This window comes from Colletes latitarsis, chromosome 11 (assembly GCF_051014445.1).
Source record: "Colletes latitarsis isolate SP2378_abdomen chromosome 11, iyColLati1, whole genome shotgun sequence".
In the NCBI taxonomy this organism is placed as follows: Eukaryota; Metazoa; Arthropoda; class Insecta; order Hymenoptera; family Colletidae; genus Colletes; species Colletes latitarsis.
In genome coordinates, this window is record NC_135144.1 from 11,024,850 (window position 1) to 11,047,957 (window position 23,108).

At 36.0% G+C, this 23,108-nt stretch overlaps 1 protein-coding gene across 4 annotated transcripts in view; it reads right to left on the reverse strand.

Annotated features, from left to right (window-relative positions):
* LOC143348048 (uncharacterized) overlaps positions 1–23,108 on the reverse strand; it is a 271,690-nt gene that overhangs the window by 186,299 nt on the left and 62,283 nt on the right. Inside the window, exon 2 of one of the 4 annotated variants that reach the window (XM_076777835.1) lies at positions 2,500–2,652. The exons of the other annotated variants lie outside the window; for them this stretch is intronic. Coding sequence (XP_076633950.1) covers positions 2,500–2,524 — 25 coding nt within the window. The 5' untranslated portion in view covers positions 2,525–2,652. The remainder of the gene's footprint in view (positions 1–2,499; positions 2,653–23,108) is intronic. 4 annotated transcript variants of the gene reach the window in all.

The window sequence follows — 23,108 nt, forward strand, 5'->3', positions numbered from 1 at the left end:
TTGACACCCTACAGAAAAGTTGTCTAATACTTTTTTGTAGGTACCCATGAGCTCTACTTCAGAAAAAAGTTTCATTGAAATATATTCACAATTGTAGGAGTTATGGCTGTTTGAAAATTGAAGCATTTTTATAGGGTTTTTCTCATTTTGCGGGGTCAATGACCAACTTTTCGAATATTTTTATAATTTGTACATATTCTCCATCAAAATACGCGTAGTTTGCTTTTTTAAACATTAAAATCGTCCAATCCGTTCAGAAGTTATGACGTTTTAAAGATTTGCATGAAATTTTCGAGTGACATTTCTGGCCAGAAATTATATTTTCGGTAAGGAATTTTTTTCTCGATACTGAGTAGGATTTCGGAGGTATGTCTGTTGACCGAAAATACTTGCAATTGACCCCTGCAACTAAAAATAATTTTTCTAAGACAATTCGAAAATCTTTTTTTTCACCCAAAATTTTCAGCACGTACTCGAATTTTTTTCTCGAAAGTGGATAGGATTTTGGAAGTATGTGTATTCACCAAAAATGATTGTAATTGACCCCTGCAACCGAAAATAATTTTTCCAGAACGATTTGAAATTTTTGAATTTAATTGTTAATAACTTTTTAACGAAGCCTCCATCAACAAATTGGTATTCTTGAATTTCGTCTTATTTTGGCCTCCAGAATCCTCTATTAAAATTTTTCCCAGGGGTGGCCGAACACCCTGTATGTAAAAATATCGTTCGTAATTAGAATAAAAAAATTAATCAAAATTGAAGTCTCTATGAAAATGCTTTATGTGGTCAAAACGTAGAAATCTTAAGCTTTAAAATCCTTTTTGTATGTTCAAGTATAAATATATGTTACGATACATATGAAATTACTTTGCAGCGAAAACATGTGAAACAATTATGTTTGTTGTAGAGAAAGTAAAAGTAATCGAAATCTCGAGAGAAAGTTATTTTATGCAGGGTTGATAAATAAGAATTTATTAAATATTTTTTCTCCACTCACCGAGTGTTAATTTTTAGAATGTCGGCAGGTAAGTAAAATTGTATGCTTCCGTCGTGGATGCAGTCGAATACGAAACGACGTACGGGACGGGGATCGCGACGAGGATCTCTGAAAAGTGGCTTAAAAATCTGAAAATCGTCGATAAAGTTCGCATAGAGGGATTTAGATCGTTCTCTACGTTTAAAAGGCATCCAATTCCGAGGTATGTTTTCGCAAATAAGTTTTCAAGAATGCAAGAGAACACATTCGCATACAGGTCCGCGTAAAAGTGCACAAAGCTTCTGGAGAGCTGGAAATTTTCCGAAGAGATTTTCCACGGCAGATCGCATTTTCCACGCGGACTAACCCCCCGGCGAACAGTTTCGCATTTCGTTGGATTTTATCACAGAGAGATTCGTCTACGAGGGAAACACGAAATCTCTGCAAACCAGACTGTCTACCAATACCTGCCATGTGTAGTATTATATTACGAGCTATTTAGAAAGGATGCATTCGTTTTTCTCCCTGTGTTTCAAGATAATGGATCTCGACGATCGTGTTTCCGTGGTACGAAATAAGTTGGTCAACGTTGTGTTCGTCTGCCATTAAAATTCCTGCTAAAATCAACAAGTTAACAACTCTAAACTCTTATTTAAACACTGGAACTACCGACAATTATACAGGGTGTTCGGCCACTGGGAAAAATTTTAATGGGAGATTGTAGAGGCCAAAATAAGACGAATATCAAGAATATTAATTTGTTGATGGAGACTTCGTTAAAAAGTTATTAACGTTTAAAGTTTCGACGTACTAAATTTTTTTCTAGAAATTGGGTAGGATTTCGGGAGTAGGTATATTCACCAAAAATTATTGTAATTGACCCCCGCAAACGAACATAATTTTTCCAGAACGATTTGAAATTTTTCTTTTTTGTTGAAAAATTTAGGCACCTTCTTGAATTTTTATCTTGAAAATGCGTAGGATTTTGGGGGTATGTATAATGACCAAAAATGATTGTAATCGACTTCTGCAACCAAAAATAATTTTTTCAGAATGATTTGAAATTTTTTAATTTAATTTTTTATTAACTTTTTAACGAAGCCTCAGTCAAGAAATTGATATTCTTGATTTTCGTCTTATTTTTGTCTCTAAAATCTCCCATTACAATTTTCCCAGGGGTGGCCAAACACCCTGTAGTGTATTTATTTGTACCAAAGGAATTAGAACGATAGATACGCGAAGAAATTTATAATGCAATGGAAATAAGTGTTTATTCATTCTCTTATAGAGAATTATAGTAAGTTTTCCAAAATTCAGTCTAGTTAATTTTTATTAGAAATTACGAGTGAGTCGTTTTGAGTGCTTTGGTAATTCTAGCGTTAATATCCACGAAGTAATACTGTCCACAATTGTATTTCGAGACACTTAAGTGGAAGACATTAAAATGGCCCGTTCCATGTAGCACGAACGATCGAAGGGCAATAATCAAAGCGACAGGTCCAACGAGGGATCCCACTTACGCAATATATCTTCACTTATGGTCATTCCTGCCAGTTACTTTCACCTCCAATTTCGCTCGTGATGAAGCAACCGTCCCTCCCATGTACAACAGCATATGGAAACACTTACCCTATGTTATTCAGCAAGAATTATTGTCACTGGCGTATACGTACCTGGAATAAGATTCAATATGGTTAGAATCGAATAACTTTATTTATGGAATGATTTACACAATTTTATAAAAGTGGCAAAATAATCGAGAACACTCGTTTAAAAAGATTTGCAAAGAAAGAAAAAAAAGAAGAAAAGGAGAGGAAAGGAATTTTGGCGGGGAAAAAATTTGATAAAAGAAGGAATGAATAACGCGTGAATTTTATAAAAGTGACAAAATAATCAAGAATACTCGATCGTTTAGCCTGTGATGATTGTACAGAAAAAAAAAATTGGTAAAATAATTATTAGAAGGTAGATAATATCAAATTCGACGAAGACGTAAGGAAAGGAGAGAAAAAAATTTGATGAGAGGCAGCGAAGGAGTTAGGGATCTGAGATGGAATACCGCGTCGAGTTATGTGAATTATACGCGACGCAATGCTGTGACGGTGTTAAATTATTGGCCTGGCGTTCCTACAAGTCGCGCGACCAAGATTTTCCCTGTCAAATTTCCTCGTTAATAATTTCCAAAAAGCGAGCAACGCATGAGCGGTGGTTTAATCTCTGCAAAATTCAGAACGCGAACGCCCGGGCGTTTGAATAATGCGGAACTGTAGGTGCTCGTTCGACAAATTTAATGTGCAATTTTACATATTTCACGCGTCCAGTATTTAATCGCTGGTATCGTGTACGCGGCTGCGACTCGGAACGAAAATATATTTTAACGCTATTAAATATCTAATTTCGCCGTTGACATTAGCGACAATATTTATCAAATTAAATCATCTGGATATATCGAAAAGTCCTGGGATGGATGCAGTACCTTCAGCATTCTTTAACACGTTCACTGTCTATGATCCGTATACGGGTCATAACACCAAGCTTTTGGATACGCCGCTAAGAGATCGGACAGTGAACGCGTTAATATTAAACCTACCGGCACTTCATGTGTACCCATTTCTACCATGATCGGTCAAATGACTTTCTTGTTCTCTTTTACAAGGCAACGTACTTCTAATTTCTGCATTGTATGTATAGAAAGTTTTGTTTTGATGTTTATTCGTAAGATATCCTTCTACTTTATGTTAAAAAATTTGTTAATTTTCATCGGATAGAAGATAAAACGTCCTTAAAAACGAATTTTGTTACAAGTCGATACCGCAGTTAGTTCTAGAGAAAACAACTATTTAAGAAAAAGTGCTGGCTAGTAAGTACGCAAACATCCTGTATTTAAATTCAGTTTCAATTAAATAAACAATTTATGGTCCAGTTTTATCGTATACTAGTTGTACGATCAGTAGGAATTACTGAAACTTCTCTGGGTATGTAGAGACAAAGTAAATGTTAAAACAAACATAGAAGATAGCATAGATTATAATAGTTGGTATAGTCATCGGATAGGGGATGAAATGCCCTTGAAAATGAGCGTTTGTACGAGTCGATAGCTTCATTAGTTCCGGAGATATCGTGATTTTAGTTTCAAGTCGATGCGGTGGTTAGTTCCGGAGATATAAGGGTCCGAAGCGTTTGTTACGTTTCATTGATATCAATGAACTCGCGCGCGTGAAAATAGTAAACAGTGCGTAGTAAATTCTTGGAAATACTACTACTTCCTGGTCACGTGACTGTCTCGACTCACGCGCGACAAGGAGGTACGACGCGACGCGTCAGACGGAGACAGAGATAGTCAAATTAAGAAAAATACCCTTTTACATAACTTACGATATCTCGAAAACGGAAAGTCCGATCGACAAAAACCAAAAGCCATTTTAAAGGGGAGGCTTTGCCGCTGCCAACAGTGGTTCAATTATTAATAAATCACTAATAGTTTAGGAACTGCACGCGTCTAAAGTTTTGTGATTTTTAATACGCGTTAATAGCCTGTTTTAACACGGGGAAGCGAGAGACAACGAAATTTTAAAAATTACCTTTTATATAAATTACGATATCTCGAAAACGGTAAGTCCGATCGACAAAAACCAAAAACCATTTTAAAGGAGAGGCTTTGCCGCTTCTAACAATGGCTCGATTATAGATAAAACACTAGTAGTTTCGGAACTGCACGCGTCCAAAGTTTTACTATTTTTAATGCGCGTTGTTAGACTGTTCTAAGACAGTGGGAACTGTAGATTCTCTCCTTTCCTCTTTGCTATACATATATTTCATATTTACATCGTAAGCTAACCGGGATTTGATACCAAATTTTCTCCGATTTTATACAAAAAAAATATAAATCGGTAGGCAAGACATACTACATATATTTCTCAGAAAACAAACAATAAGAATAGAAGTGAATATTGTAAAATTCATTGCACGTATACTATAGAAAAGTCGTAAAATTAAATAGCGTTACAATAACATTGTATGTTAGAAATTCTAAACAAAAGTTTAAAAACGGTCATTTGACCGGTCACGATAGGTTTAGTGTTAAACAATGTAGCTATACCTTATCTCGTCCTATTTAAATAAGTTTTAATAAATCTTTGCGATTAGGGGTTTAGTTATAAACTAAAAATCAAAATTAACTGGACGCGATGGGTTCTTCGCGAAATCTGAGAGGCAAAAATATACAAACGCTCGCTGTCCATCAACGATACGTCTCTTTCAATTTCCACAAACGACCCAAACGACAGGCGTCGAGGATAGGAGACAAGCAGCGCGGTTATTACTCTGTTCTACGGTCATTCATTGCGAATGCATAGAATTTTTCTTTACGACGCACGCGGGACCCGGGTGCTGAGCAATAAATTCAGTTTATGACACGTGCCTCGCAGCTTTTCCAGCAGTTTTTGTTAATTCGTTGAGACGAGTTTCCCGTTGCCGAACAATTGACGTTCAGCGATAAAAATTCGACGGTCCTGCCAGAAAATACGAGGCTTTCGAAGCAACAATTTCTTGCCGCGCGATCGAACGAGCTTTCATCAAGAAAACCCGACATGTTATTTACAATACAACGCAATCAACGCGACGAAGTTTTAACCAGTCTGCAAAAGTATTCACCGCGAGTCGTTTCGATAGAAATATTCTTAATTCAAAAATAAGTCGAAGGAAAATCTGGTTTGTTCTCCCATCGCGTTCTTGAGAGCATTTAATCTTGAATAAATTTTCAAACGCATAGAATTCAATTCGATTTTCAGTTCAAATTATTAAATTATCGAAATTCTCTTCTTCGTTTGATATAATACTCGTACGTCATATTTATTACAAGTCATATTTATTATAATGAGTATTCCATATCGCCAATTCGACGATCTTCCTCGATCAACGAACGAAACGCGAGTGAAAAAGTTTAACGCGCGTAAACCATAGGTTCGCGTCTGCTCGCGCGTCCAAAGTCCCTATCTAAACAAAACGGAAGACGAGAAGAAAGAGAAAAAAAAACCGAGGCTGGGGGATAGGCGAACCACACTCTGGCAACAAAAGGTTCGAAACTACTTTCGCGCTGTCGTAACGACGGCCACACGCTTCAACACGCACGATACCCAAAGTCTTCGTTCGTTTCTCGACGCTTTGGTAACCGAGCCAGTTACCTTGCGAGTATGTGCAACGTTGTTAGAGACGTTAATTAAAGAGCTTCGAGCATCGCTCCTTCACCTCTGTGTGTAGTAGGAGGCAGTGTGTTTCTGCGGAGATGAGATTGTCGGTTCGCTGCAACCGCGAATGGATCCCCGACACCACCGTGAAAACGGGGCACGCACTACCTGTGCACACGCACGCACACCCACGCGCAAACACACGGAACGACGTCTAGGGCGAACAGCAACGCGTTATTGGAAACGTTGCACGAAACAAAAAGCCCTCTCGACGGCAATCGTTTAAGAGGAGCTTGTACGAAGATACAACAGTAGCAGGAAAGTGAAAACTTACAAGTGGCAATCTTGAAACGGTTTACAACCCCCTAATCTAGTTCGATGCTGATAATGTACGAGTAAAAATAGATGAAAACTAATTTGTTCACGTTTCCTGCCCAATAATCGCTTATAAATGTTCCTAAAGCAGAAATTGGAAAATCATCGCAATTAACGATGTTATAATGAATATCGAATTCTGAATTAATGATTATTTTAAATATAATTAATTATAGGTGATATTAAACGTTATCGAAGAGTGCTTTCTGCTATTGACAGAAGAAACAAAGGATATTATCGCTTTCCACGGCACGAAACGACAGCTATCGATAGTGTTAACTTCCAATTTTTAATAAAGGCTCCTTGAATTTAAACATTATCGAGAAAACCCGTTAGGTAAAGACGTATTTGATATTCCTAGCAAACAGAGACGAAAGGAAACAGCGGATATTACTTATTGAAATATTGACTGAAAATAGATTCACAGTCGTAAAGAAACTTAAGAAATCCATAAAAAATTTACATAGTGAAGAATCGTAGATGAATTTTCAGGTTTGCGTTAGTGTGTCTTTCTGAAAATGAGTGCAGATAGCTATTTTTGGACACCACTGAAAAAGAGCTTTTCATTCGACTGGATTGAGCATCGATAAATACGCTTTGTGAATTGGGTCGGATCGAATACAGCCTGTTAATGGAAACGGTTAGGGGCACTTTGTAAAACTACCGCACGTGATATTGCAAAACACGTTACACGCTTGCGAATCAGTTGCAGAATTTAGTTGCAGCAATTTTTTGCAAAAGAATTGTTCATCATTCTCCTTAATATTTTGTTTAAATCGATGGATCTCTGATTTTCGATAATCCAACGCGCAATTTTTCAAACTGCACAGTGTGAAATAATTATTTCGAAAAATAATACTAAGAATCTACAGAAACTGAAGTATTTAATCATGACTGAAAACACGACAAACGATTCCAGATTGAGGAATCTGTTCATCGATCAGTTATTTAAGATACCAGTTGTAACGTACGAAGTTATATTTAATCTTTTAAATATAGCAACTGTCCAACAGAGGTATAGCTATATCAGTAACTCGGTGCATTTCAAGTTAACTCGAATAATAATAAGAACATCTCTAATAATAATAACTGTAATAATAGTACGAACACGAACCATGAAAGGATAACGAATTCAATTTGATATTAAAGGAATTTCAAGCACTTTATGCGGCTTAGGAATTTCCCAAGACTTCCTTGAATATTCAGGAGTGAGGCAAGATTCCACGAAGAAACAATATTTGAAATCGACTTCTGATAATAAACTAGTTTGAAAATCTCGGATCTATTAAATTTCTGATCGAAACTGTTATTAATTTTTCTTTGTTGTTGACGATAGAGCAGTTCACTCAGAATATTAAATATGCAATAACGCAAATGTACGAAATATTTTAACGAAAGATAACCGATATTCTCTATAACAGAATTTCATATTTCCTCTAATAAATGCTTTCATATACAATATAACAACGCGTTGTTTGACGAGAGAAAATAATTTTAATACATATCGAAGCATACGACCGTTCGTGCCAATTTATTTATTCAAGAATAGAATCGTGACTACGTTAAAGTTTTTCAATTTGTACGGTCTTCCCTGCCTGTTTATTTATAAAATTAACAAACGTGACACACCTAATCCTTTCTAACGTATTTTCTGCAATTATCCATTCTTCCTGTACGTGGAATAATTCAAGCGGAATACTATCAGACGCTGCACGCTTCAGAACCGTCGATTAACAAAGTTACGCCTCTTCAACTTGCACCCAGACGAAACTCTGCAAATTAAACCGATTCTTGAATGCACGCATCCCGATCGAACGTGTAAAACCTGCAAGCTAACTGATGAAAAAAACCAACAGTCGAGTTTCGAAAGGCGTGGCACGTTCCTCTCTGTCGACATTAACCGAATTTCGTTTCAATTAATTTAAGCAAAACGTCGTTTGAGAACCTCTCCTACGTATTATTCCCAATTTGTGGAAAGCGTCTACGAAAGGTCAAGGGTGAACGTCAGGAAACGCAATATACATGGAGCACGACTATAAACACCGCTGACATTTTTAAGATTTTTATAATTTAAAAGAAAAATTCAAAGAAAGTAATTATACAGTTGAGATAAAGTCTAGAAACATGAAATTGGTGCAAAACTATAGCATCTTTTTCATTCTAATTACACTTCAAGGGTGTTATAAAATTTTTATGGTTAATTTACATAATTTAGTCTGATTTTCGTAATATTATGAATATGTAGAAATCATTAATTAATACTCGGAAACTCTCGAAAATTTATCGAAGCTGTACAGATTCACTAATACCAAATGTCTCGTATTATTACCATCCCCAGATTTTACTTTTCACTCATTATATTATAATTAAACGTACAGTAAATTAAAACCCCCGTTGAAATAAATTGCACTTGAACACCAACGCGTAAAAACTTTCTGTTGCACCAAAGACAACAAGCGCCTATTAAACAACAGTGTACTTAATGATCTGCAAACAGACTATGTAGAGTCGAAATAGTCGTACAAACATTTCTATTTCATCCACGTGAGTTAAGTTATTTTTCGATGGGGCTGCGTATATAAAACCTTGATACATGTTATTCGTATCGAGAAACAGGAAAATTTCAGGGGTGTTCTACGATATTGTAGAACGTAGCTCGAAGCTCATCGGAACGCGGGATTTCGTTTAAGAGGCAGCGAATACGGGTCAATAGGCTGCAGCGATGCCTCCTCCTCGTGTATCTTGGTATCTTGATGAGTAAGTATCTTCTTTTTCCTGTCACCGGGAGAGTATGAATATATACCGGGCGTAAAACGCGATTTACCACGGCACACACACAAACACACCGACGAGCACAGTGGATTATCGGTGAAAGCGATAAAAAGCGCACAACATGCTGAATAGCACGATGCTCCTGTGACATTCTTTCCGCGAAAAACACCCAACGAGCCTTTCCCCGTCAGAGTTGGGTAAATTTTATTCACGATTAACGGATAAAAATTTTAGATTCGTTCGTAAACTTTACATTTCATTCGTAGACAGAAGGTTCAATTTCGATACCCGATAACTACACAATTTTTTCATCTTAATATAAATTTGAATAGTCAAACTCAAACACATAAACACATTAATTATCTTTTAAATAAAATATCTTCGTTCATGAAATAAATTTCTCTTCATTAGCGAAGTAAATCTTAATGCTTCCATTGTTTTCAATTACTGTGGATGAAAGAATTTCACCCTATTATCTATATCAAATTTTTATATTTTTATATAGTATACGTTTTAATAAATACAGAGACACTTGAAAATTGAATAATGAATTTCAGTGTTCAAATTGATCTATATTAAGAGAAGAAACTTACCTTAGTAATCGACACTTGATAGTTTTAAATTATGGCTGTTCGGTCAACCCAGGGGAAAATTTTAATGGGAGATTCTAGAAGCCAAAATAAGACGAAGATCAAGAATATCAATTTGCTGATTGAGGCTTCGTTAAAAAGTTATTAAAAAATTAAAATGAAAAATTTCAAATTGTTCTGAAAAAATTATTTTCAGTTGCAGGGGTAAATTACAATCATTTTTGGTCATTACACATACATTTGAAATCGTACACATTTTCGAGAAGAAAATTCCTTACCGAAAATATAATTTCTGGCCAGAAATATCTGCCCGAATTTTCATGTGCATCTTTAAAACGTCATAACTTCTGAACGGATTGGACGATTTTAACGTTTAAAAAAGCAAACTACGCGTATTTTGGTGGAGAATATGTACAGATTCTAAAAATATTGGAAAACTTGGTTCTTGACCCCGCAAAATGAGAAAAACCCCCTAAAAATGGTCCAATTTTCAAACAGGCATAACTCGTACAATAATGAATATATTTCAATGAAACTGTTTTCTGAATAAGGGCCCATAGGTACCTACAAAAAAGTATTAGACAACTTTTCTGTAGGGCGTCAAACAAAATTATTAAAAATGGAAAACGAATTTTAAAGAAAATTGACAGGGTGTAGGTGCTGAAATTTTTCGGCGAAATTAAAAAGTTTGGAATCATTCTGGAAAAATTATTTTCAGTTGTGGGGGTCACTTACAATCATTTTTAGTGAATAAACATACCCACGAAATTCTACGCAGTTTCGAGAAAAAAATTCATTACCGAAAATTTCTTGTCTGACCATACCATTGACATGTTTCCCTGAAATTTCATGCGAATCTTTAAAATGTCATAACTTCTGAACGGATTGAAGGATTTTAATATTTAAAAAGACAAATTACGCGTAATTTAGTGAAGAATATGTAGAAGTTCTAATAATATTGAAAAAGTTGTTTCTTAACCCCGTAAAGTGAGAAAAACCCCCATAAAATTGGTCCAAGTTTCAAACGGCCATAACTCCTACAATAGTGAATATATTTCAATAAAATTTTGAGCGGAAGTAGAGCTCATGGGTACCTACAAAAACGTAGTAAACAATTTTTTTGTAACGCGTCAAACAAAATTACTAAAAATGGAAAAGGAATTTTTAAGAAAAATTGACAAGGTGTAACTGTTGAAATTTTTCGACGAAAATGAACAGTTTCAAATCATTCTGGAAAAAATATTTTCAGTTGCGGGGGTCAATTACAATCATTTTTGAAGAATACACATACCTCCGAATTCCTTCGCTCTTTCGAGAAAAAAATTCAGGAATGTGGACAAATTTTTCGACAAAATTAAAAAATTTCAAATCGTTCTGGAAAAATTATGGTTGGTTGCGGGGGTTAATTTTAATCATTTTTGGTCAATACACGTACCCTTGAAATCCTATGTACTTTCAGGAAAAAAATTCTTTACTGAAAATATACTGTATGGTCGGAAACTTTTTAACGAAGCCTCAATCAACAAATTAGTATCCTTGATTTTCGTCTTATTTTGGCCTCCAGCATCTCCCATTAAAATTTTTCCCAGGTTTATCCAAACACTCTGTATTTATAGATCATAGTAAAACTTTAATGAACAATATTTTATAAATTATTAAGCATCCTCCTTTATAATGTTATATATTCTTAAACCGGATAACTAAATTTACAACTGTGCAAACTTTCAACAGAATTCTCCTTGTTATTATGTACTCTTTACTTTCCCTTCGTGCCACAAATAAATCCCGAAAGTGTAACGGTGGTTCGAACAACCCGGCATCGTCGTTTATGTTATAACAGAAATGGAAACAGTTCCGCGAAGTTCTTTGGAGAAATGTGCATCGACATTAGAACTCGGAATAAGTTGAAGGAGAAGAAGCGAAAGGGGAAGCCGCTTCGCGGAACAATGAGCCTCTAATACCAGCACCACGGGCTCCATTACAATCAACCGCGTTATTGTCCCATGCCGTGGGCCACTGAACCGAACCAGGAAAAGGCGGTCGAGATTAACGAACGAACCTCACCATCATAGAATTAACAGACACAGACAACTGCTCCATGTTCCCTCGCGTGGAACGGATTGAATACACCAACTGTATCGTGGAAAGTTGAACCGAGTAAATCGTCATCGTTTGAATAAGTCGCGAATAATTAGTTTGCCCGCATTGTACAAAACCGTATGAAGATTCTATTATTCGAGAGGGTACCACTATTCCAAACACGGAACTTCGAGTGGTCATAGCAAACTGTTGGAGTGTAACGCGTATCTTCGATAATTGGACCGTTGATCTCTCAAAGCGTCGCCGATTTTAAATTTGTCACAAACTGTCAGAAACACACGCGATAGGAAAACATTGTATACTACGGTTTCTGCTATTTTTTTTTTTTTTTTTTATCTGCAGTTGACATAATTGACATCTCGATTTTTAAATTCGATGCGTTTCGAGTTCTGTTAGACACAGAAACTAATTGACGGCGATGAAAGAAGTTTGTTATTATAAATAATAATAATTGCCAAGTTAGAGCTTTCAGGAAATGACAGAATTTCGTTATAACTCGAGGAGGGTTGTTCCGAATTGCGTCAAATGCAGGCACCAGCTCTGCTGCAATTATCACCCATTAAGTAGATAATTCGATCTTCCAAGAGAACACGGTGGAGGTTCTCGAGGGTCGTACCTTCGTCGCCTAATCAGTCGTATCAACGACTAATTACCAACGGACGAAAAAAGCGTCTCTAAATTGCCGCGAAGACTATCTGGATATTCTCGAGACCCGAGAAATATCTTGATAATTAAACGTAATAACTAAAAGCTTAAAAGTTTTGAATACTCCGGTATTTATGTTTGTATTATCGTATTAAGGTAGAAGAACGTAGAGCTTTTGTTTTCGAGTGGCAATTTATAACCTAAAATGTAGGTCGCGTTTGTAAAATTATTTCCAAGCGATAAAAATAGATCGAACGAAGCATAACGATTGAATTTCCATACTTGATGAATCGCGCAGATTGTTTAATATGGATCGAGAATTATTCTTGCAAAGCATCGTCAGAGAGCATTAATTGGAAATTTTCGCGCCGTACCCCGTTAAAATATTCTCAAACGAATAAAAAGTTTCCCTACGTCGGAGAATATGTTCGATAACGATGCGCCGATATAAGGGCTCTTTTCTTTTCTCTCATTTATCTATGGATTCTCTCATTGACTCCTCTTTAACATCTCGAGGGCGAACCAGTTCTCAATAGCATATTTAAATTGCATTCTCGTGACTTTCGTGACATACTTTTTCGAGCACCCGTACAAATCAGCGCATATTGACTATAAATTAAAGTCTCCTAGTTGAAAGCATAAACGTAGACTCCCATAATTAGTGCATAATCCACTACCTATTAAACTTCTTCCTGTCCTTTCTGGTTTGCCAGCGAAATTATCTCCCTTATTAAACGTACAAAATTACTTCACAAACGTTTTCAACATCACCAAATCCTACAAAGACTATTTGATCTTTTCTGATGAGAAATCACATATTTTTCTAAGCATAAAATCGTTTTGGAATTTTATCAACTTATTAATAAAATCTAAGTCACCAGCCTCGTGTTATACATACAAGGATAGTATATTGATGGACAATTTATCAGTAACGAATGCTTTTGTTGAATTTTTTGAATTGATATATTCAGAAGATATTGATAATAATAAGATAACTAATTTTGAATACCCATTCAATATAAATATCTCAATCCTCCCTCTTGAAATTGGTGAAATATTTACATGTATTAATGTACTTAAAAATAGTTACGATCCAAGATACAATATTCCTCCCATATTTCTGGGAAACATTTCCCAGATAAAAATATTTCTAGTTAGAAATGATATTTTCGGTAAAGAATTTTTTTCACGAAAATGCGTAGAATTACGAGGGTATGTCTACCCACCAAAAATGACTATAATTGACCCACGTAACTGAAAATAATTTTTTCAGAATGATTTAAAATTTCTTTTTTTCGTCGAAGAATTTCTGCAGCTACCCCCTTGTCGATTTTTCTTAAAAATTCGTTTCTGATTTTTAATAAGTTTGTTTAACGCTGTACGGAAATGTTGTCTAATACTTTTTTATAGGTACCCATGAGCACTAACTCAGAAAAAAATTTCATTGAAATATATTCACTATTGTAGGAGTTATGGTCGTTTGAATATTGAACCTCTTTTATGAGGTTTTTCTCACTTTAAGAAGTTGAGGAAAAACTTTTCTGACTTTCTTAGAATTTCTCAATATTCTTCATTAAAATACGCGTTGTTTGCATTTTAAAACATTAAAATCCTCCAATTCATTCAGAAGTTATAATGTTTTAAACATACGCATGAAATTTCAGGGAAACATTCCTGTCCTGGTCAGACATTAGATTTTTGGTAAGGAATTTTTTTCTCGAAAGTGATTATGTATTAATGTGTGTAAGTGGAAGGGCAGTTTCCTGATAATACTAGATTGCCTTTTTCAGCCCCTATCATAGTCAACTCAGATGTATTTGCGCACTACAGCTGTCTGTTATATTTTCGTGCTGCTTAGATATTACATCTTTACTACGAAGTTTTTCTTCCCGTCAATAAAGGAACGATTGTATAATAATTCAAACGATATTAATTATAAATTCTTTATACTGTGGTGTTTCCTCTTACTTTCCAATACAATTTAATATATTGTTTTTTTCAAGACGTATTCCTTTTTGAAATAAATGTGAAACGCTTTACGAATTTACCTTATCCTTGCGTACCAAGTATCTATTTTAGTAGCACATTTTCAATTTTCGATTTCGGGACCTTCCGTTGCCGTTCCATTTCACGCTAGTTCCCCTATAAACGTTGGATCCGTATAAGCACGTGGTGCAAACGCCCAGAGATGCAACCAACGAACCCTGGCGTAGGCGCTCGAATCACGGTCGCATCTTAGCGTCGCAATATCAGCGTTTCGTACCCGACGTTTCAATAAGCTAGATATAAAATACAGTTTTAATTCACGGCCAGGCGCGTTTTAATATTCAGCCATGTGCATCGTCGTGACTTGGAGGGAAGGCGCGAGACACGCGAACAGAGAAAGAGGAAAACGCGAGAGAAATTCGATGGGAGAGACTCGCCACCGGTTTGGCGGGTTAGTTAAATTACTGAAATAAATCACGGGCGTTGTTGCGCGCCGGTGCTGTTTTACGATTTCACCGAAAATGCACGCTTTCATGCTCGCGTCTAGTCGACCGTGTTCGGAAGAGTGCGTAATTAATATACAGCTAGCAGGGGAACCAACGGACTTGTACATCGACTCGATTATACGACAAATTACGCCAGCAGAGAGAAAATCTCGTTCTCTGGCTACGCTTCTAGCTCGCCAATTAACTTTTATTTTCATCCTGTATCCTACCAAACATTAACCTCTTGACGTACGATTTAATTGCAAGTAATTCATCGGTTCCATCATATTTCGTTTTGTTTAAAAAAGAACATACTTCTCTCGCGAGATACGTCGCGGATGTTTAAATATGTTCAAGCACACGAGACGATCCAATATTTCGCCCGTAATAAACCCTTCATTAGACCCTTCGACAGACTCGTACTTGTATTTAATTATTCGTCGTTAATTATGATTCTAACTCGACGACACTACGATGCATTTCATTTTCCAGACGATGCTCGTAAACTTTTCGAGACGTCTATTTGCACTGTACGTTCGACAGTCAGGAAACTCTTGGGCAAGCTTTGTGAAACGGTACTTAAATTGTTTCAGAAGTACCAGAAGAAGGACGGCCAGCGCAAGTGGTCCGAAAGTGCTCCTTCAAACTTCAAATCCGGCAGTCCATGTCGCTGACGTCGTTCAATTTTCTTCGATCTGACCGTCCCGACCGTCCAAATAAAGACGAAACGTTATTCGCTGATCCAGATCCGTCCACTTCTTACCTATACGACGTTTATTTATACTTCTTTGTTCGATACAATTATTTCACCGTCACGAAGGCAAGCCGTAAACTTTGCACAACTTTTGTAAGCTCCCACTATGTTTGTGAAGCCGTTTTATTTAGTAAATAGAAATCCAATACTATTTACAATAACTGAATTCATTCACAATATACAGGGTGTTCGGCCACCCCTGGGAAAAATGTTAAGGGGGGATTCTAGGGGCCAAAATAAGACAAAAATCAAGAATACTAATTCGTTGATGGAGGCTTCGTTAAAAAGTTCTTGACAATTAAATTCAAAAATTTCAAATCGATCTGGAAAAATTATTTTCGGTTGCGGGGGTCAATTGCAAGCATTTTTGGTCAACAGACATACCCCCGAAATCCTACTCAGTTTCGAGAAAAAAATTCCTTACCGAAAATATAATTTCTGGCTAAAAATGTCTGCCCGAATTTTCATGCGAATCTTTAAAACGACATAACTTCTGAACGGATTGGACAATTTTAATGTTTAAAAAAGCAAACAACGCGTATTTTAGTGAAGAATATGTAGAAATTGCAAAAATATTCGAAAAGTTGGTCCCTGACCTCGTAAAATGAGAAAAACCCCATAAAAATGGTCCAATTTTCAAACAGTCATAACTCCTACAATTGTGAATATATTTCAATGAAACTTTTTTCTAAAGTAGAGCTTACGGTTACCTACAAAAAAGTATTAGACAACTTTTCTGTAGGGGGTCAAACAAAATTACTAAAAATGAAAAAGGAATTTTTAAGAAAAATCGACAGGGGGTAGGTGCCTAAATTTTTCGACGAAAAAAAAATTTTTCAAATCATTCTGGAAAAATTATTTTCGATTACAGGGGTCAATTACAATCATTTTTGGTCAATAAATATACCCTCGAAATCCTACGCACTTTCGAGGAAAAAATTCAGTACGGACGGAACTTTAAACGTTAATAACTTTTTAAGGAAGCCTCCATCAACAAATTGGTATTCTTGATTTTCGTCTTATTTTGGTCTCTAGAATCTCCCATTAAAATTTTTCCCAGGGGTGCTCGATCACCTTGTATACATGCGTTAACAGTTTAAATTTTAATGTTCGTGGTTCGATTCTAATGATGTTGTTACGGTGTTCACTGTTCTTATTTGTTCTTATCGAGTTCTGATAGTGTGCTAACCTCTGAAATCTCATGCCCCGCGATTTTATACATATTCCAAAATAGGTGGAGATTCGATATCGCCAATCAAACCTCATCCTCGTGGGCTAATCCTCAGACATTCGAAATCCCACCCACTAAGGGTGGTTCAGGGGTAGGTGTCCGCGGTCCCAAGGGGCAGGTATGGTCTCAAAGTGTGGTTTGTTTATGGCTTTATAGTATGGCAATTTGCATTGTACCATAAGGTACAAAAGTTTGCCAAATTGCTGATTAAGTAATTTAAACTACTATTTAACTAAATTAATAATTAAGTAATTTAAGTAATATTCGCTAAATGAGGTCCGTTAATAAATGTTGAAATTCCCAACAACTTTTATAGCGATGTAAATGTTGTGGTAATATGGTTATCATAGATTAGAAAGTGAACTTTATTTGTATGTCGTGGCCTAGTGTTTATCTTTGTAAGTGAGCGTGGCGATGTGTCTAGAGAATATGTGTTTCATGGTTGAGAGAATGAGCGATCGAACGTTGTGTCTAACAGGTAGTACGAATCAAGGAACGAGAGAGAGAGTATTGAAATATCAGTGGGTTTTAATTGTTCATTTCTTTTGTATAGTGTCGTCGTTGTGTAAATAAATACATTTTTATCCATTTTACTCACAAATGTCCTCCGGTATCGTTTCGTACGCGATCATATTTTAATTCTAAAAATATGATCTTCAAAAAAAAGTTCCCTTTGATCGCTAACTGGCAACGCTGGCTAGTTTTTTTTTTGTGCATAGAAAAAAGAAACGAAATTTACAAAGCACACGTGACACGAGAGAAAACACTATCAGAATATACTACCCTTTGGCTTTCCACGTGTTCTCTCATTTTGATATTAAATTCCTTGATACTTTTAATCGGGAACGCGATAACGCGCATCCACACGCGCGAGGACGATAGATATTAAACGCGCGTTGTATAAAAAGTATGTCGATGTGAAAAATCTGGAGAATTTATGATCGCTGCAAACGTTTCGATAAAAACGAAACAGCGCGAAGATAAATAAACGAAGGACGAGGAAAGTGGGTGAACGCGAACGCAGGAGAAAACTGTGCGATTGGAATTATTCGATCAGAGATTCGACAAATCGTGACGACCGCAACGTCAACGTTGTTAACAGGGCGCTGCACGAAATGGATTAATCGAGCGTGTTACACGTTTACACGATGAATCCGATTGCAGCAGACCAACAGCAAACGGTGATTTCTAGTAACGACCCAACTTCGACGTTACGCCTCATCGTGAACCCCGAAAACCAGTGATCCGTGTACTGGGGGGAACTCTTTATGAACGTTCGAACTTTCTGTCAAACGCGAAGAAACACACCAATCCTCGTAAATATCGGGTAGATAGTAAAATTCGTGCGTTTCTACCCGAATGATCGGTGAGGTCAATATTCCTCAAACTATGGCCTGTGAATGTGGAAGCAAAAGAAGGTCTGGGGTATTTAATTCTTATTAAAATCGTCTATAAAAGGTTTTAAATAGTGAACTACCCTTATTTAATTTCTAGGAAGCATAATCATTTATCTTCTTGAATTTACATTGTACCCATTTTGTTTTTATTTTAAATTTGTATTCGTCGTTTAACGATCAAGATTAATTCGATCATTGAAATCGTTGGATATTTCCTACAACTGTTGACGATTGATTTTTCTAGAGTTTCCAATTTTAGTCGAATTGGAGCAGTGCTGAGATAGAAAAACGATTCGAAGCGAAGTAAAATAAATGTCATGAACATTTATAGTACTTTGCAACACGAGATTTAATGTAATTAAATTTATATGTAAGATTAATTTCTTCTTGTAAATTTGTTTCATTTGGCGAAGAAAATAATTAAATAAACATAAAAACACTACTATCGTAGGTTTCTAAAATAATTTCTTTACTTTCTACATTTTTCCATTGCAATTAAAAATAAAGTACGTATCAACTACAACGCACAGTTTGCAAAAGTGGCCAAAACGCGGACAAAATATGAAATCGATCTTTGATTTCTACGAAAATTAGTACATTAGGATTTTTGATGGGTTTTAATGTCAAATTAATGTTTGAATCAACCGTTCATCGATAAAAAATATTTTCAATATGAAATAATGAATTTTTTAATTTGTTATCAATAAGATATCATTGTACAACATGATACAATTGAGAAACAAACAGTATATTGAAAAACTAATAATATTCATGTAGAACAGGTGTTATTTAATGTATAAAGTATATGTAAAAAACACATTTATTTATATAGATATTTTTTAATGTGTACTAATAGTATAACAATAAAATATGTTAACATTAATAGTAACAGTAAATAACAATAAAAGTAACAATAAATTTATTCACTGTCAAACTGATTTTTCTTCACAAAATCATAATTTTTAAGATCTGCATGTTTTTAGACAGGATTCGAAAAGTAACACTAATACTATTATCAATTTACACAATCACAGAAGTACCATTTTCAATAAAAAAAATGTGTACACATTAAAGACAGACTTGTACAACAAGTTTGTACTTAGATTTTCTCGTTAGTTTTTATGATTCTTTGTGCCTTGTAACTAATGATATAGCAACTCGTATAAACAATATTCGTCGAAAACTGCCATTTTGCTTCGTTTTGTCCACGTTTCGGACGTTTCTTTACACTGTGCAGCGTATCTCTGTAACCTTAATTATCCTTCCACCCCTTGTCGCAATTATAGTTACGAGAACAATAAAGAACGTTTGTAGAATAAAGACTTCGACGATATTAATATTTCTGCGTTTTCGTAGCACCTAGCCCCATCTTTTCCTACTTCAATAGTCGCGATCGATTTTCGATCGAACGTCGAATTACTTCAAGCGCAACGAACATATAGTCTTGAAAAAAATACAACGTTGACAGCGAGACGAATAATTGGCAATTTTCTAGCCATTACCCGCTCGCTCGGTGCAGGATCCATCGCCATCGGAGCACCGAACCGAGGCAAAGTTCCCGGATCGTGGCAAAAAATCCACCCCGGGCCGCTTTGTAACAATGTTCGAGGCTCCAAAGCCACAACTTGTTTCATTAAACCGATCGTCGAGACTTTCGTTGCAGTTTCGCGCGTTTCCGGGCGAGCACTCGAGAAAATCCATCGACGCGCCGTTTAAAAACCCCCATGCGGACCCATGGGGTACGGAAATTTTCAATCAAGCCTCGCGCGTCTTGGTCACGCTAGCAATTAATGTTACAGCGGCGCACCGCCGTGAACAATCCTCGATAATTACGTATCGTCGAATCCTCGTCTTCGCTCAGTCCAATATGCAGACAGATTGGCAGAATAATTAAGTCCGAGCCACTAGAATGGGAGGACGCTCGAATGCTGCAAATTAATATCTCGTTCGCGCCATTCCTGCTCGTACCATCGATCCGACAGGGATCTGGAATCAACCGGGTCGTGCCGCATCCAGAATCGCAATAGCCCTTACAAACCGGAGCATGAATCCCGGTTTGCATTCGAAATAGCATCCATACCTCCTTCGAGATATGATTTCGCTTGAGGATTGTTAACCGCATAGAAATGCTTTTCCTCCCAACCACCCATCTGCGCTCCAACTTTCACCTGTACGCTTTACCAAATCGTCGTTCGCGTTCGAACAACGTTTGGGTAGAGGACCCCTTCACTGCCACCCTGAATCGTCTTAAACCACCGAATAAACCGAATATACAGGATGAGTCATTTAAGGGGTAAGACCACTGTAAAAACCTAAAATAAAGCGTTTTTTTGCGATTCTTTTTGAATGGATGGAAATATGAGAGAATAATAATATTCAAGAATGTTATTAACCATGTCACTAAGTGTTCAAAAAGAATATTTATTCGTAAATAATGCAAAATTACGACGCTGGAGCCATTCTCGCGAGGCGGGTTGAATTTGAAGCGATCATTTGTGAATAAATAATCTTAAAATTAACTTATCAAAGATCCCCCACGTATTTCTCTAGCTATACTCATGTAGATTAAGGGAAAATTTTTTATTTTTTTTTCCGGATACTGCGCCTCGCGAGAATGGCTCTAGCCTCGTCATTTTGCTCTATTTTTGAATAAATATTTTTTTTTAAACACTTATCGACATGGTTAATAACATTCTTGAATATTATTATATTCTTAATTTTCCATCCATCCAAAAAAAAATCGCAAAAAGAACGCTTTATTTCAGGTTTTTACAGTGGTCTTATCTCTTAATTTTTCTTGTAAATTACGTGTTGTATAAAAACATGTTTCGAACGAAAGTAGTTTGGTATAAAAAGGAGAGTACACTGCTATTTTCCTTTTTCATCAAATTGTTCTGCATACAAATCATGATTCATGCAGCAATAACATTAGAAGACTCTACATGTTTGTAAACACTGAAACTGAGAATCCTTCACCATCCTTCACTAGAGAATATCTCGATAACTATTCATTTCTGATCCCATGCACCCTAATAATTTTTTATTCTATATTCAATAAACTTTCGAATGGCATGATTAAATGTTGCACATTGTAGTTAAAAAACTCAAGGTGTCCATATTTTGATAAGAAAGGAAAACAGCCAAAAATTAATTATTATCGTGTATGTTCCTCTTTATACCAAACAACTTTCGTTCGAAACATTTTTTTATACAACATGCAGTTTACAAGAAAAATTAAGGTGAAAAAGTTAAATGACTCACCCTGTATACAGGGTGAATTTAGGGGAGTTGTATTCTAGCGTGACTCGAGGTTATTTTTATTTTTGAAATTTCTACACTGTAACAGAAAAAAAACCAGTGTCTCGATTGCGTGTTAGATAATTTTTATGCAGGCAAAATCGCCTTGGACTCGAAATTGAAATATTTTCGAAACTGCTAGTTGCATTGAAGAAGGCTTCAGATAAAACTTGAATGGTTTCGAGGCGATCGTTATTCGATGTAATTAGTACTTTTTTATGTGGACGCATAGATAACTTTCTAGTGAAAAGTAATACATCGTTAAACAATGTCTGCGTTATGAATGAAATTCTGATTGCAGCTTCAGTTATAAATCTTCTGCAATATTTACATTAAAATATTTTCTAAAGTAAAGGTTGTGTATAAAATAGTGTATAAAAATTATCTGATACACAATGGAGGCATTTTTTTCTGTAACAGTGTACGAATTCCAAAAATAAAAATACCTCGAGTCACGCTAGAATACAACTCCCCTAAATGCAACGCTGAATATTACACGACTCGAATCACGCAATATCTTGAATAATTAATTTCTTACGTACGCTTCGGTTAGGAACAAGACGACACGTAGGAAGACATGTGGTCCCGTGTTACCGGAATTCTCCAAGCCCTTGCAAAATTCACAGTCACCGTAAAACGACTATCACCGTAAAGATCGAAGGATCACTCCGACTTTCTTTAAAGTGTTACATAGAAAAGGCTGGTCATCGGTGACCACCCCTTTCTCGTGTCGACTTCCTGCGATCCTTTAAATCCTACCGACCGATAGCAGTTTAACGAAATTGCTAGAGTAACTAGAACAAATAAAATATCACGAAGTGATATAAAAATAATCAGAATCGTCATGAGATTTTGATAAGATTGATTTTTAAGCGATCCGCCGCGAGAGTAAATAACAAAGTATTATACGCGCAACCTATATTTCTATGAATCGTATGCAGCAACGACGTAAAAGGAAAAACTGGGTCATTTTAAACGAGGAACGACGAACGCAAATTGAAAGCTTTTCTTCGAAGAGTAATTAATGCATCGTGGTTATATTCTGGCAAGTCGAAACCAAATCGATAACAAGATACCCCGAGAGCATGAAATAATTTAAAACTCGATACTCCCGGAGCAAATTACGGAAATAGGTATCCTAATTTTGCGTTACAACCTACGAACGTGTAATTAAATCCGCAGAAATACGTTCATGGGGCATTTTCTGAAGTTTAATTTGAATTTAAAGTTTCGAGGATATTACTGCTGGCAGGAGATTCGCGTGCCTTCGAGTGTCTCCTTAATGTTTTAATGGTTCATTTCGGAATTATT